This window comes from Camelus bactrianus, chromosome 4, assembly GCF_048773025.1.
Source record: "Camelus bactrianus isolate YW-2024 breed Bactrian camel chromosome 4, ASM4877302v1, whole genome shotgun sequence".
Taxonomy (NCBI): domain Eukaryota; kingdom Metazoa; phylum Chordata; class Mammalia; order Artiodactyla; family Camelidae; genus Camelus; species Camelus bactrianus.
In genome coordinates, this window is record NC_133542.1 from 89,478,025 (window position 1) to 89,494,649 (window position 16,625).

The 16,625-nt window shown below is 36.1% G+C and overlaps 1 protein-coding gene across 21 annotated transcripts in view; it reads left to right on the plus strand.

Moving 5' to 3' along the window:
- LOC105078782 (G kinase-anchoring protein 1) overlaps nucleotides 1-16,625 on the plus strand; it is a 134,706-nt gene that overhangs the window by 38,637 nt on the left and 79,444 nt on the right. For 12 of the 21 annotated variants that reach the window (XR_012506761.1, XM_074363103.1, XM_074363108.1 and 9 more), the window contains 4 exons: nucleotides 5,425-5,485; nucleotides 5,776-5,886; nucleotides 8,484-8,660; nucleotides 12,232-12,447. Coding sequence is in view for 20 of the 21 variants with exons in the window: in XM_074363103.1 (XP_074219204.1) it covers nucleotides 5,425-5,485; nucleotides 5,776-5,886; nucleotides 8,484-8,660; nucleotides 12,232-12,447 (565 nt within the window). In the remaining variant the exon portion in view is untranslated. The remainder of the gene's footprint in view (nucleotides 1-5,424; nucleotides 5,486-5,775; nucleotides 5,887-8,483; nucleotides 8,661-12,231; nucleotides 12,448-16,625) is intronic. The other 9 variants (XM_074363107.1, XM_074363109.1, XM_074363113.1 and 6 more) reach the window with 2 other exon arrangements.

Genomic DNA, 16,625 nt, shown 5'->3' on the forward strand with positions numbered 1-16,625 from the left:
TGTCAGTTCCTGGCTAGATCATTTATTGAGAAAATCACTTACCCTCTCTGCATCTGTCTGTTTATTCTTATCTAAAATGGTCTTAATCATACTTGCCTCACCAGGGCTCTTCTGAAGAAGAGGATCATCATGATTATAACAACAATAACAAACACTTAACTAGCACTGTTTTATTGAAATGTTAAGCCCAACCCAAGGCATGGAACATAACTGAAGATTTCCTAGATTTTTAACTTTGGAATATAATATATTCTCAGACCTTAAAAAAATGACAGAATTTAGCGATGGAAGGAAGCTTAAAGAGAAATTAAGCCAAGTTACTGATTCTTTTTTTTTAATAGTTTTATTGAGATATACTTCACATACCATACAATTCTCCCATGTAAAGTGAACAATTTAATGGGTTTTGGTTTATAACATTATTAATTTTTGTAAATTATGTAAAATATATATGACATGAAATTTACCACTTTAACCATGTTGAAGTGTACAGTTCAGTGTCGTTCATTACATTCACAATGTTGTGCAACCATCACCACTATCTATTTTGAAAACTTTTTTGTTACTCTTCACAGACACTCTATAACCATTAAGCAATAACTCCCTTTCCCCTTTGCCCCCCAGCCCCTGGTAACCTCTGATCTACTTCTATCTTTATGAATTTGCATATTCTAGATACTTCACAAAAGTGGAATCATGCAATATTTGTCCTGTCTGGGTTATTTCATTTAGCATGTTTTCAAGGTTCAGCCGTGTTGTAGTGTGTATCAGAACTTCATTTGTTTTTATAGCTGAGTAATACTCCATTGCATGTTTATGCCACATTTTGTTTATCCATTTTATATGTTGATAGACCCTTGGATTGTTTCCACCTTTTGGCTATTGTGAATAATGCTGTGGCAAATATTGGCATATGAGTAACTGATCAAGTCCCTGCTTTCAATTCCAAAGGAATTGAAATACCTAAGAGTGGGATTCTTGGGTCCTATGGTAATTCTATATTTAGCTTTTTGAGACACCACCAACTGTTTTCAATAGTGGCAGCACCATTTTACATTCCTATCAGTGATGTCGTAGGGTTCTGATTTCTCCACATCTTCACCAACACTTTTTTTTTTTTTTTATAGTCATCCAAATATATGTGAAGTGGAATCTCATTCTGGTTTCAATTTGCTTTTTTCTGAAGACTAAGGATGTTGAGCATCTTTTCATGTGCTTATTGGCCATTTGTATATCTTCTTTGGCGGAATATCTATTCATTGTTTACTTTTTAATTGGATTGTCTTTTCACTGTTGAGTTGTAGGAGTTTGTCATATATTCTGGACATTAAACTTTTATCAGATATGTGACTTAGAAAAAAGTTTTTTCCCATTCTGTGGGTTATCTTTAAATTTTCTTAAATATTATTAATTTATGCACCCAAGATTTAAATTTTCATGAAATAATTTATCTATTTTTCCTTTTGTTGCTTGTGCTTTTAATGTCATATCTAAGAATCCATTTCCAAATCTAAGGTCACAAAGATATACCCCTAGGTTTTCTTCTGGAGTTTTGTGGTTGTAGCTCTTATATTTAAGTTGTTGGTCCATTTTGAGTTATTTTTTTGTATATGGTGTGAGGTAGGGACCAAACTTCATTCTTTTGTAGAAATCCAGTTGCTTCAGCACTATTTGTTAAAAAAAAACTGTTCTGTCTCCATTGAATGGTCTTGGTACCCATGTCAAAGTCATTTGGCTATAGATTCATGGATTTGTTGCTAAACTCTCAATTCTATTCCATTTGTCTGTATATCTGTCCTTATGCCAGTAGCACACTTTTAATTACTGTAGCTGTGCAGTAGGTTTTGAAATTAGGAAGTAAGTCCTCCAGTTTTGTTCTTCTTTTTTCAAGATTGTTTTGACTATTTGAGGACCCTTACACTTCCATATGAATTTAAGGATCAGCTTTTCCATTTCTGCAAAAAAGGCCATTGGAATTTTGATATGGATTGCGTTGACTGTGTAGATCTCTTAGGGTACTACTGACATCATGAGAATGTTAAGTTTTCCTATGTATGAGCATGGGGTATATTTTCATTTATTTAAATCTTCTTTAATTTCTTTCAGCATTGTTTTACAATTTTTAGTGTACTAGTCTTTTATCTCCTTGGACAAATTCATTCCCATATATTTTATTCTTTGAGATGTTGTTGTAAATGGAATTGCTTTCTTAATTTCCTTGAGTTACTCATTCTTAATAGTAATAATAATCATTATGGAAGTAAATAACATTATTTATCTTCAGTCAGTGCCATGCTAAGCACTTATAATGCTTTATTTATTTTTTTCTCCTGTATTTTTAACTTTTCCTTTTTTCCTAGATTCTTTCTTTAAACATCTTAGATTTTTCTCCTCCTAAAGGTTTTCTCCTTCAGCCTTACACTTCTCTCTTCTCCCCTTTATTAACCAAACTTCTTGGAAAAGTTTACTACATTTGATTCTGTTTCCTTTGCTTTCATTCATTCCCTTATCCTCTCCAGTGTGGTTTCTGGGTCCTGGCTGTACCATTCACTTCAAAGATCTTGAGAAGTTCACTAGCGCTCTCTCTGTCACTAAAGTCCTTAACACCCCAGCTGCATCCAGCATAGTTTCCACTCCCTCCATCTTGAAGTATTTTCCCCTTTGCCTTTGTGAAATTATACTTACCTTGTTTTTTCTTCACTGACTGCCTGTTCTTTGTCTTTGCTAGCTTCTCCTACACTGTCATTCCTTTACCTATGGGAATTACTCAAGGCTCTTACCTGTGCTCTCTTACCTTCTATACTCTGTCCTGGGTGACTTCATCTTTTCCATGACTGCAGTTAAACTCTGACAGCTCCCAGATTTAATCCCAGATTTTCCCTTTGAGCTGTGGATTCATGTATCCAACCACTGACATCTTCATTAGGTTGTCTTCTAGATGAATTCAAGATCTTCCTTATCTCCCCACTATTCCGCCTCTGTGCTCCCTTCATGGGAGCAATGCAGTTTACATGACATTTCAATCCATTCAGTTCAGAGAGCTAGAGATTTAGCAGTCATCCTTGACTCTGTCCTCTTCCTCATTACCCACATCCAATGAATCACTAAGTCCTATAGATTGTATCTTCTAAATACCTTGAATCTGTTCAGTTCTCATTTCACTGCCCACAACCTTGTCTCTTTGTTATAGTCCTTCCAGCGTGAGAATCAAGGCTGCCTGTCAGTCTTTTGGTCTTTGGGTCTGAAGTTCTCATCTCTCATGAATCATGGCTTAAACCAGCAAGACATAGATAGCACTCTAAATCTGTTTAGGGAAAAGAAAAAACTCTTTTGATCAGAGTGCATAGTCTGCTGAAATGCACCTCTGCCTGTAACTTTAACTTTTTACATCTTTATCTGGGCAGCTTTGTTCCTTCTAGGAAAATGTACCCCTTCTAGGGAATTGTATCCATTCAAGGGAGAGAATGAGTATTCCAGAAAAAGGAACAGTCTGCCCCAAAGATATACTGAAGTTTCCACTACTTCATGCAAAAAATAGAAAACTTGCTCAGAATCCTAAAGGACATCTTGTCCTTTCTAACAGTCCATTTTCTCCTTGACTAAACCATTTCCAGAGAATTCTATGATTTCTGCATAGGTTCTTCTTAGAGCAGCAGTTCTAAACTGAAGTCCGTGGATGAGCTATAAAGAAAAAGTATGAGAATCCATGAAATTGTGGGTAATAGCATGATCTTAGATTTTTTAGTTCTCTAAGCACCAATTTACTCATCTATAAAGTGGAGTTTATAATGGTATTGTCTCAATAGGATTGCTGTGAGGATTAAGTGGGATAATTAAATAGCTGTAAAAAGGCTAGCACAGTGCCTGGTAGACAGTTACTTTAATATTAAGATAAAAGCAGTAATATCTAGAGCAACAAGCAGAAGAGGGGATTAAACCAAATATAGTATACTTTTAAAGCATTTGTGGAAGAATCGGAATAGTAGGGCATCAGCTCCAAGTATAGCGTGCCTTTGTTTCAACATCCTGAAGTTGCTGTGTATGACAGGGACTAAGACCTGTGTTCTTTATGATACCCTCCCACCCTACCCGGCCCAATCCATGTCAGGGTAATTGCTGGAAATGTGGTGGGAACCAACCAGATGTCCAGTCTTTTCAAGCCTTATTCTGATAGTTTAAACAATTTTCTTAAACAATTCTCAGTTCTCTTGAATACGACTGCTCAGTTTTTTGGCCTCTTCCTCCGTGTGCTTCTCTAATATAAGAGTCCAGTGTGTGTGATGTTCTGGTGTGTAGCTTTTATTGCATCGTATGGAGTTAAGCTGGTCCTTGGATATGACTGGCTGGAATCTGCTCTCTCTCATCCTCCTTTCCCTGCTGGCTCCTGACGATGAAGCCTAGGGCTTATAGTCTATAACTTAGTCTCGCTTTCAACTTAGAGCGTGGAGGTGCTTTGGCTTCATCTCATCTCCTAAAGGCATTGTAAATCCCTCTCCAGAGAACTAGGTCTTCCACCTAGCTTGCTAGCCCAGTGGCCTGCCCTTACCTTCAGTCTGGGAGTCACTTCCCCATGATAACCAACCCTTATTGGTTCTCAACTTAGAATCCTCATCACCCGAGGCTGAGGAGTCCAGTTAGTGTCTCCTGATCGTACTTCTCTGTTCTTTCAGCGAGGCTGGGCAGACCCATGTGGGTATGGGGCCTCTGCACTGCAGTCTTCATTCTCTCCTTCTGCCCTCAGTGATACCTTTACTCATCATTCCCTTTCTGGACCAAGACTCTGAGAGAGAAAAGTTGGGATGTACATCCATTACTGTCTCTTTTCTTCTTCCCACCATTCCCAGGGCTGGAAAATGGTTGGCTTTGCTTTTACTTCCTTTATATCAGTACTTCTGAAGTCACCTATGGAGAAGGTACAGTTTTCATTTTATTATTAATTTGTCACAGCCCACATTTTTGTAAAATAAGAACTAGTAGAAAAATGAAATAAAAAATTAAAATACACAATAGAAGTCCATCTTTTAATGGTTAGATTCAACAGACATAAAATTATTCTGTTAAGTTGTTATAAAAGTTTCTAAACACTTTGAATTTCTGTACTTATCCATCATGGACCAGTACGAGTAGCAATACAGACCAGCCCGTTTTGAATTCATGGCCTCCTTCCTGATTCCTGCTAAGCTGTGGTGCTGGACAGTAGCATTGTCTCTAAACCCCAGGAGAGCACAAGGGGCCTTTTCACTTGACTCTTAAGATGTGGATGGAAACTAAGGGAATTTGGAAACTACTATTCACAAGACCAAGATCTGTCTTGAAAGGCTGGCTAGTCTCATGATGTAAAATCTGATTTTTGAATGCCAGGAACTGAATATTACTTTTCTTTTTATATTTCTACTGTTATAAATTCTAATATCCCCATTGCAGATGGGTGCTCTGGGTGGACTATCTGAAGGTGACGAACTCAGAAAGGAAGAAGAGAAAGCAGGTTTAAACTTTTCAGACTCTTACCCCTGTTATGCTAATTTGTAAAACTGTCAGAGAAGGAAAAAAAAATACCTAGTTTTGTTAGTAAGTCTTGATTTTGTTTGTGAGAATTTATTGCTCCAGTGAGGGATTAAGATTATTTTCTTCTCAAATAGCCCCAACCTTCATTGACTCTTCTTTTCTTTTTGCAACCAAGAAAGTAAATGTTAAGAAAATGGTTATCTGCATAAATATTTAATGATAGCCATGTAGTAAAAACAATAAGGTGTTTTAAATTTCTGTTTTCTACAGGAACTACAGTTAAAAACAGAACAGAAAGAAGGTCTAAAACTGAAAGCTGAGGACCTTGATGCGTTTAAGATGAGGAGAAAAGGCCCATTTGGAAGTGTAGACCAACTTCAGGTTTGTCAATTCTATTTAGTGTTTCCTGGTTTGTCATCAATTTGATAATTGTCTAAGTAGAGGTAAAAAATGGTGGACTCTGAATAAAATCTTCAAACACTAGACTTTGCCACTTGACTGCAAAATTCTAATATTTCACCTGAAACCTTTCTGTTATTAAAAAATTACTTTCTTATCCAGAAATGTGCTATATTCTTATTTCAGTAGAAATGGGCTTATTTGAATGTTGTGGAATATAAACATTAAACATTTATTTAATGTCAAGTCTGGTTTATCCCCCTGGAAACATTCATTTCTACAAATAAGAGCTCTCTATTTAAACATAACCAAATTGTATATGTGCCATATATAATATATTAAAAAGCTATCATTTTAGTGCCACATTAAAAAAATGAAATCCATAAACTAATATCAAAATTCAAAACTTTAATTTTATGTAAATTCAGAATGGCAGTCTAGAAAAATTACTGCACTTAAAACTGTAATTACACTCAAATGCAAGTACGTCACCTTAATTGTGAAAATTTTATTTGCTCTCTCTTCTTAAACTTTATATATTACATTTTAATAGTAAAATTTAGAACATGGATGTATTCCCAGTTATTTTACTAGCGTATTTTAGAAATTGGTTAAAGAGTTCTCTCTCGGACAGTCCAAGCTGCTCGGTGATAATATTTCTGGCTGGAAAAGGTGTGAGGGAGTAGGAGAGGTAGGAATGCAAAGAATAGCGAGACCTGTTTTTCAAAATTAAGGATCTAAATTTTAAATGAAAACGATAATAGATTCTGCCGCTTGCACTGACTGTGTTGGGTTAAAAATAATACTGAAACACACAAAAAACTTCACGCTTTTTAACTGTGCAAAACAAAAACCCATTTTCCAGAATTGGACTCTAAACAAGAATACGAATATAAATTAATCAATGTGAATATCCAAAGAGTTCTAATAGGACATTGATTTGATATGAAGCCGCTTAATAAGAAGAAAGTATTTAAAATTGGAACTGTGTGGTAGGAATAAAAAGAGAAAAGACAAATTAAGAAATTTTCAGAAAACTTAGTAAGATACAGTGAATTGCACGAATCATAACCTTTATTACTATTAAATGCAGGCAAATTCATTCATTTATTATTGTTTCCATAAAAACCCTATAATATGTTAGCGGACTCCTACCCATTCTTCAAAGCACAGCTAAAATGTTAACTACTCTGTGAGGCTGGCACTCATATTTCTTCCATTTCCCAGACAGAACGAATCTCTCTCCATTTTTGCTTACATGGTACCTAGGAGTTAGCTGTATACAGCATTTCTTATTAGCGATCATAATTTTGGGAGTTTCTCTCCTGTTGGAATGGAACTTACAAAAGATTTATTATTTATCTTTCAAACCCACTCACAATCAAGAAATGTTTGTAGACTATGTTTAAGTTAATTGCTAGACTTCGTAGGGTCTCATGTATGGAGTTTCTAAGGTATAGGTGGACATAACAAAACTAAAGCATTTTTATAGTTGCTCTAGGATATCTTTCCTGTTCCTGATAATTGTAGATACACTCTTTTAGGCTTCCATATTATCTGGATGTGCTGTTGTTTATAGGACCATACTATTTAGGTCTGGATGGAAGACTGCATAGCTCTGGACCTACTTTGTTGTGGCAAATTTGCTCTTTTTTTCTCATGCATATTTAGTGTCTCATTGTCTTAATATAGATTTCTAGGAACCATTTTTATTAAGTTGGAGCAGAACTGGAAAATAGTACTATATAGAATTGTTCTACTATTTGTTATTTAGGTGACTTTGCTACATTACTGTTGTCCACAGTGCAGAGGGGCACTTGGTAGAGTTCATCTTGAATAGTCCTTCCATTCATATTTTTGTTTGTGCTTATTTCAATGGGTAGCCTTAACTGAAGAGAATACTAAGATGCTTGTTTTGGAAATCTTTCCAGCTCCATTTGTTTTATAATTATTTGATGTTAACAGGTGACACTGCAGAGTGGCTTTCCATGCTCCATCATCTATGCCTTCAACTACGTGTATTCATTTATTCACTTCATTGGTTAATTGATTGACTCAGGCAGTCATTGAGTCATTCATTTAACATTTCATTGAAGGCTAATCACGGGCCAGGCAGTAAAGCAGGCACTGGGGATAGAGAGGTGAAAAACATAGTGCCTGCAGTCAGTCAGGGGCTCAAGCAGGGGAGACAGACTGCAGAGCAACTGGCAGTGTTAGTGCTGTGATGGAGGTGTGCACCTCTCCAACAGGGAGAAGATTTCCAGCATGTTCTCGGTACTAACTCTCAATATATGTAAAGAAAACTGTCACCCTGAAAAACCCCAGACTCAAACATATTTGGGAAATGAATTTTAATTCCTTATAAAACAAACACAAAGATGTTAACTTAGAACCACATATTTTTTAACGGTTTTGGACAGACAATAATTTGTTATTCCCATTATTCATTTAAGGTCTTCTAGATAGTTTTTAAATGTTCATTTAAGGTGTTTTAGCCAATCTGAAATTATGTTATTACCATATAAATTTTATGGCAGAAGAAAAACAAATGATAACATTTCTTTGGAATTTTAATGTAGAAACTGGATGAGCAAAAGAAATGGTTAGATGAAGAAGTAGAGAAAGTTCTGAACCAACGCCAAGAATTAGAGATGCTGGAAGAAGACTTAAAGAAACGGGAGGCCATAGTTTCTAAGAAGGAGGCCCTGTTACAGGAGAAGAGTCACCTGGAAAATAAGAAGTTGCGATCTAGTCAGGTATTCTATTTAATGTGCTCTCTGATTCTGGTTGTAAGCCATATAAACTAGAATTTTCTTCCTGTATGAAGTAAATCATACCCCTGTGAAGTTAGAAACCAAAAGAAAACTGCTGGTTTCCACTGTATTTTGCTTATTAGCACTTATTTAATAACCATCACAAAAATCTATTGCAATTTTGAAGTAAAATGTTCAACGTTCTGCCAAGTATGATTTATTATTAACTTTTTTGTGTTTTAAAAATCATTGTATAACAAATGTAACATAAAATTTACCATTCTGACCATTTTAAAGTATATAAGGTATTAATACATTCACAATGAAATGAAGTACATCCATACAATGGAATATTATTCAGCAATAGAAAGAGAAGAAGCACTGATACATGATGCAACATGGATGAACCCTGAAAATGTTAAGTGGAAGAAGCTAGTCACAGTAGGCAATTCCATAGAGACAGAAAGTAGAATAGTGGTTACTCAGGGCTGGGTGGGGGCTTGGCGAAGGAATGGAAAGGCTGCTAGTGGGCATGGGTTTTTTGTTTGGGGCTGATGACAATATTCCAGAATTTTTTGTGGTGATAGTTGCACAACTCTGCGAATATACTAAAAACCATTAAATTATACGCTTTAAATAGGTGAATTGTATAGTATGTCAATTATATTTCAGTAAAGCTATTACTCAAAAAAAAAAAAACCTATAAACCCATAACGGGAAAAAACAGTAGGGGAGACAACAGAGGACAAAAGTTACCCAAAAATGTAAGATGGAAAGCAGATAGATGAGTGGTTACTGACACAGCAGAAAAGAGGAAGCCGGAATCAAGTGCCTGCAAGAGGGACACCAATGAGAGCCAAGCCTTTAGCTTTACCTCTTTTTTTTTTTTTAATAACAGCTTTACAAGAGATAATTCACATCGAACATGAAAAACACTAGAAATGAAGGGACCAAGATTTTCAGAAAGCAAAAGTTGAGGCATAAGGATGAAAACAGGGCATAGTCAGGAAACCATGCTTTTCTCACTCTGGGACTGGCTAGATGGTTTATTTTTGGAAGATTGAACCAGGCACAGCAGAGGGCTGGGGTAAGTCAAAATACTTTAAACAGGGAATAAGTGAAAGTTTACATATGAATCCTGAGATTCATTAGGGTTAGGTCCATTCCCTAACCCTTACTTGGATCCCAGAATGCTAGCAGCCAGATTTATACTTCCCAGCAGGACTTTGGTAGATTTTTCTGAAACAGTCCTGGAAAAAAGACCTTAAAAAACTTAAATTTGATTACACTTTTTGTAGAAAAAAACAAAACAAAACTAATATTTGGGAGCCCCCAACTAAGTGGCCAGATCCCAGATACCCTATTACAACACATCTTACCTACCACACAGCTTATCAGCACTTTAATAGCTGACTGTTAAGTATGATAGATATTTCAGGAATGTTACTAACATTAAAGACAGAGACCAAAACAAAAGGGAAAAAGGATGTTCAGAGAAATCAGAGATAGAGCAAGGAGCTGAAAAAACTTCTTAAAAAACCTTAATATCCTCAAGGTGGATGATGCTCTATCCATAAAACAAGAACTGCAAGTTACTAAAAATATGAACAAACTCTGGAAATTAAAAGAGTTGGAAGATATCCAACTCTTGTTGAGGAAATATCCCAGAAAGTAAATAAATAGAAATATGGAAGGAAAAAATTTTAATCAGCAGATATATCCAGAAAGTTCATCATCCAAGTAATGGGGATTCCAGAAAGATACAACAAAGAAAACAGGAGAAAAGGAGATTATCAAAGACTTAATACAAAAAACTTGCCAACAGTGAAGATATGAGACTCTGGGTTGAAATAGCTCATCAAGGGCCCAGCAAAATGAGTGCCAAAAGCATATCATTGTGAAGTTGTGAGTACACAAAGGGGGAAAAAAGGATCCTGAAAGCTTCCAGGTAGAAAAGACGAGCCACTTGTAAATCTCGAGAATCAGAGTGGCACTGGACTTCTCAGCCTTCTTCATTAGAAGTTAAAAGACCTGAAGCAGTCTTTAAAATCATAAGGAAATTGTTTCCAATCAAGGATTCACTTTTTAGCCCAACTATCAATCAAATGTGAAGGTAGAATAAGGACATTTTCAGGAGAAAATATTATCTACTACCTAGCCTGCCTCAGGAAACTGCCAGAAGATGGTGCTTCTTAAAGAGGTGGGCATAACTATGGAAAAGGAAGACTCAGGATCCTAAAAATGTGATCTAACGTAGGAAATTTCAGAATAATGCTAAAGGTAGTCCAGAAACAACTAGTCTAGTTTGGAGCAGGAGGATGGAGACTCCAGGCAAAACATTTCCAGAAAAGAATGGAATGAGATTTCCTAATTTAAGTTTTGATCAATTGAAAAAATAATGTTGAGAGGAATTTAATAGTTCTGTTGGAGAAGAATTAGTTATAAGTTACCAAAAAAGTTGTTTCACATGGAAATATGGTCATTTTATGCTATGTTCAGTTTTGAATAATGTTTACAAAGTCATGTAAACCGAATATTGATTTTACTAAAAACTGTAATTTAACTTGTGTTTGGAGAATAGGGGGAGGGGAAGTATAGAAGAGGGGACATAAGTGTGCTAAATCCTTATTTTCCATAATAGACGGTCAGCAGACAATGTCTTAAATTGGTAATGTTATTTACAATAATGGACATAAACACCAGAAGAAAGCTTAAAAGGCTGAAGATGGCTGATTCTAGGGAGCAGGACTCAGGTGAAAGGAAGGCTGCTTTTTAAAAAAAATACTATAAAAGGGGGGCGGGGGGCAGGAAGAGATAGACTGGGATTTCCAAATTGTAGAATAGATAAACAAGATGATACTGTATAGCACAGGGAAATATATACAAGATCTTATGGTAGTTCCAGAGAAAAAAATGTGACAATGAATATATATATGTTCATGTATAACTGAAAAATGGTGCTCTACACTGGAATTTGACACAACATTGTAAAATGATTGTAAATCAATAAAAAATGTTGAAAAAATACTATAAGGCTTATGGTAGTATATACATATAATTACTTTGATGAAAAACTTTTTAAGATTATCTTAAAGTGTGTCATAATGAAGATCTCTATGTATCTAACTGGCCATCTCTATTAATCTAACAGAATGAAGTAAGTGTAGAGACAAATTAAATGTTTAAACAACAAATGAAATGTCAACCTCTAGGAAATGTTAACATAATTAATTCTACCATGTAATAGGCCAAGGAAGAAAAATTTAATTTAGAAAATAGTAAAAAAGAAAAATACTGCATCTCAAAACCTGTGTTGTATAGTCCGGTCAAGTATGGCCAAGCACACTTGGTATTAAATTCATTGTTTGAATCTCCATTTTTTAAAAAAAAAGGCATTCAACTCAAGATTTTAGAAAATGAAGCCCCTCCCTGCCAAAAATCCATGGGAGAAAACAATAATGTAGAAGCTAAAAATATATTCATGTAGTAATTTTCTCTGTGTTTTTCCTAATTTATTTACAGCCTGGACTTCTAGTAACTGTCTTTGCCATGTCTGATTGGTTGTCTATTTTAGGCTTTAAACACAGACAGTTTGAAAATAGCAACTCGCCTGAACTTGTTGGACCAAGAGTTGTCTGAAAAGAATGTACAGCTCCAGAGCAGCACATCTGAGGAGAAAATAAAGATTTCAGAACAAGTTCAAGCCCTCCAGAAAGAAAAGGATCAGCTGCAGAGACGAAGAGACAGCGTGGATGAGAAACTTAAAAATGGTAGCGTGTTATCACCGGAAGTAAGTCAGTATTCTTTGGAACTGGAAGTGCTGTATGATGGATCACTTGGATGAGTCCCTCCATCCTTGTTACTTAAACATAAAAATGACAAATCTGGTCAACTTCGTTTCCTTGAGACTTTGTCAGATGTAATGAGTTTACCTGGCACCTGTTTGGCACCATAAGTTCTCACGTGGAGGTCCGTGAACACGGCCTCTCCCTGGCACTGCCCAGGATTGGGAGACTAACCCTTCCCTTCAGTCTGGCCTTTCTCAGCTGGGATTTCTCATCTGAAATCACAGAACACAGAAAATGATTTGAGGGACTCTTTTTCTCATTTCTTCCAAAGAGGGGACCTACCTTCTCTCTGTGCATCTTTCTTGAATGGTATTAGGTAGTTCATCACCTATGATGGATGCCTCCAGCATTATGGGTTAATTCTTCCGGAAAGTTTAGGAGCATGTTGAGCACATTTCACACTATGTCCCAGCCAGGTAGACGCATAAGATTCAAACCCCAATAAAAATATCTTTCAGTTGGAGTTTTCATTTAGGGGAGCATATGGCTTCTCTCACCTTTTTTTTTTAACTATGCAAAATATGTTTTATTAATGGCTACAAATTGTCCCAGACTTTGTCTTTTTTAAAAATTTTACTTCAGTTGGCAATAGTATCTATACCTTACTTTATCAGACAGAGATGAACTTTTGAGCCTGGATTTTCTCCTCAAATATTTATAGTTGATGTCCTGTCATTACCAAAGCAAGGGAAATTGCTAAGAGAAAATTAAGAAGCTGGGAATCATGCATCTCACTGAATCTTGTGATTTAGACTGGGGCACGTGTAAGAAGTAGTTAAGGGGTTCGGTTAAGAAGAACAGGGGAAAGGATTTCATGATATTAGATTATTGTTCATTGAGTTGATGAAAGGATTTAAAGACAGACTTGACTGGGGGCCATGTGACATAAGGTTCCACTGCCCTGCTTTATAACTTAACTTGGGTAGCTTTGCAGAGGATCACAGAATCAGGCTGTCCTCCCGAGGTGGTTAAATCGGTGCCCCAAGCTTGCGGATTTGTAGGTCTCAGGGCCTAAGAAAAGCAAAACATATGAATATTTTAGGAATTATTGCCCACCTAGGACAGTTATTGGGCCCTGTGGAAGAAACATAGTAGAAAACATTATGCTCCTCTTGAGAAACTCATACTCCATCTGAGAAAGAGAGACAGAAAGATGAGAAAACTCTAGACCTTGAAGAATATAAAAAAGCAACTTATAGGTAATGTAATAAAGCTATACTTACTACATTATTTATACAAAGCAATGCAGTGATCATTTGGGGGAAGACTCAATTAAGGCAGCCTTGGTGGATCAGAATCTTGAGCTGGATTATGAAAAACATGGTATGTATTGGTAGACCTAAGAAAGAAGGCCATTTTAGATAGAACACTGTTAAATAAGGTATAGAGATGGGAATGAGCAAACTATGTTCACAGAAGGATAGGGGGCCCATTCTCATCTTTAAGAAACGTTTAAGTTTCTATTTCATGAGAAATTCTGTAACTGAAAACATACAGTGTTTTGTGGTGAAATGTAGCACCATGCATGATACCTATTTGACAGCCACCCTGGATTGGTTTGAGGGAAGGACGAGCCTCCTACCGTTGGTGGGGTTCCATGTAGTCATGTGATCTTCTGTGCACCCTCTTCCACGTGGTTGGTTCTTCTTAGTATAGCTCTGAAATGGGATCTGCTCTCACCACTGTTTTTAGCCAAGATTAATAGTACCAAGTAGATCTGCTAATAGCAGGTGATTGGGAACATGAGATTCTGATGTGACACAAGACATGAGTAAAATCTAAGTGGAATGGCTCCCTGTTTTGATGTCTTTAAACTTGCTTAGAATTATTTTTTCTTTCCAAAATAAATCAGAATACTTTTTCTAATTGTATTACTTCATGGGAAGTGACAAAGACTTTAGAGCACTATACTAGTACAGGATTACCCAACAACTTAATATACACAAATCACCTTTTTGGGAGTAAAATCCAGAAGCTAAAATTAAAGAAAAATAAAATATTCTAACTCCATTTTTCTAATAATGCAGGGAAGTTGCCTAATAAGTGGAGTATAGGAAGAACATATATGAAGTATTAATCTATGTTTATTTCATCTCTTAAACTTTTAATTTCATGTTTTAGCACTGGAAAATACATATAATTTATAAAGAAATACATTCAGTGCTTGCTCAAAAGTTGTTTTTGTTTTGTTTCCTTTTACTGATGGGAATGTGTGATCTAAAATGTGTGGAGACCACTGCTTTAGATCCTTGTTATTCTCAGCGTGGTCTCTTTACCAGCAGCAACAGCATCACTTTGGGAGCCTGTTAGAAATGCAGGGCCTCGGGACCCACCCAGACCTGCTGAACTAGAAGTCTGCGTTTTAACAAGATCCCTGGTGCACATTTGAAAAGCAGTGACAAAGCACAGTCAACTCTTCATAATCTATGGTTTGAGTTGTGGCTAATTTTTCATCCCAGGACAGTTTCCCATTGCCACTCATCTTGTCAGCCTACAACCTATTGCTGGATTGGATGGAACCACAAATATTTATATGCTGCAGCCCTGCTAGAGAGGGCTGTCCTCAGGGTTCTGTAGTCATACTGCCTTATATTATCTCAGTGCTTCTTTAAGTTAGATCCGAAACTAGAGAGACTGAATTTATACCAATTGTTCTCAGCCATACATAAAGGCAAACTCTTTCCACATTTGTTTTTGGTAGAATATAATAGCAGTATGCATTCAAAAGTCAAATATGTTCTTTGGAAAATTCACTTTTATTTTCTGGTTCTTTTTATTCATCTAAGTTCCTTTCAAGATTTAAGTTTGTTTTTCTTAAAAAGGTGAATCTTACTTTCTTCCTTATGGAATGATTATCAGATCACCAAATTCTTGATGGTTAGTGATTGCACAGAGAAATAAAATGCTATTGAACTTTTTTGTTCAAAATAGCTCTTTCAGGAAATTTTATAAAATAGCGTTTTAAAAATAAGTGTTATTCAGCCTCCCTTGGAATAGGTTATTACATACCTTTCCTTGAATTCCAAAAAAGGAGTTCCAGAAGTCACTCTAACTGTTCTTTAGGTAGATCAGAAATATGAACACTATTTTCCTTTGAAACGCTAGGGGGAAAAGTGGAGAGAAATACTCGGGTCATGTACCCAAGACATATGAAAAATTTTTTCTCTTCCCCCTTTATTAACTCATTCAGCAGATACTGAGTTTAAACTATGTGATATGTACTGTGCTAGGCAATGAGGATGTGAGTATGGACAAAACCATCTGTCCGCGAGGAACTTAAAGTTGAGGTGGGCTCCATCACAAGTACAGGTATACAGAAATATACATCCAAGTCGTACCACATCCAAAATAACTTCTTACCAGAGATTTAGATTCCCCCCAGTTAAGATGTTATTTGGATAGTTCAGAGAACTGCTAGGTTTTCTGACAGGAATTCATCAGATTTTTTTTCCTATAAAGAAAGTCTTCTCCAGTGTATGAAAAAAAGATTATGCTGCCACCATTTTTGATACCTACACTTTCCTATTAGACATCTCATAAGAATGTTATGAAATGTTTCATGTCCTTAAATCCTCACTACTTTTTCTTATGTCATACTGTGATTTTTCCCTAGAGACTCTCCTCTGATTACTGGTTCTTAATAGATTGTTCTAAATCTATTTCTTCTTTCCTTCCTAGCAATATATTGTTTTGATAGATCCTTGAAGGACGCCCACAGTCTCCAGATCTCACTGACACATAATGTACACTTTAGGAGCCATGGAGGGAGATAGATGACAATACTGCCAAACCTGTGGGCTGAGGCTTTGTTCAAGTGTATTCCTTGATGACTAGCATTTGCTTATGACCTTGGGGTGTTTCATATTTCACCTAAGCTTCTACCTCTTCCGTTTTACTACCCAGGATTTACTGTGAGGATTCAATGATTATATGTTATATGTATCTCTGTAAACACACCATGCATTGTGTGGCATAGCAAGCACTCAATAAACATTTTCTTAACATTTAGTAAAAGAATGGTAATGTCCATTAGACTCAACTCAAGTAGTATTGTATGGTCTTAGTATATGACAAAGGCCAAGTTAGACTACTTCATTTAAAATGAGTGGCTTCTATTGTA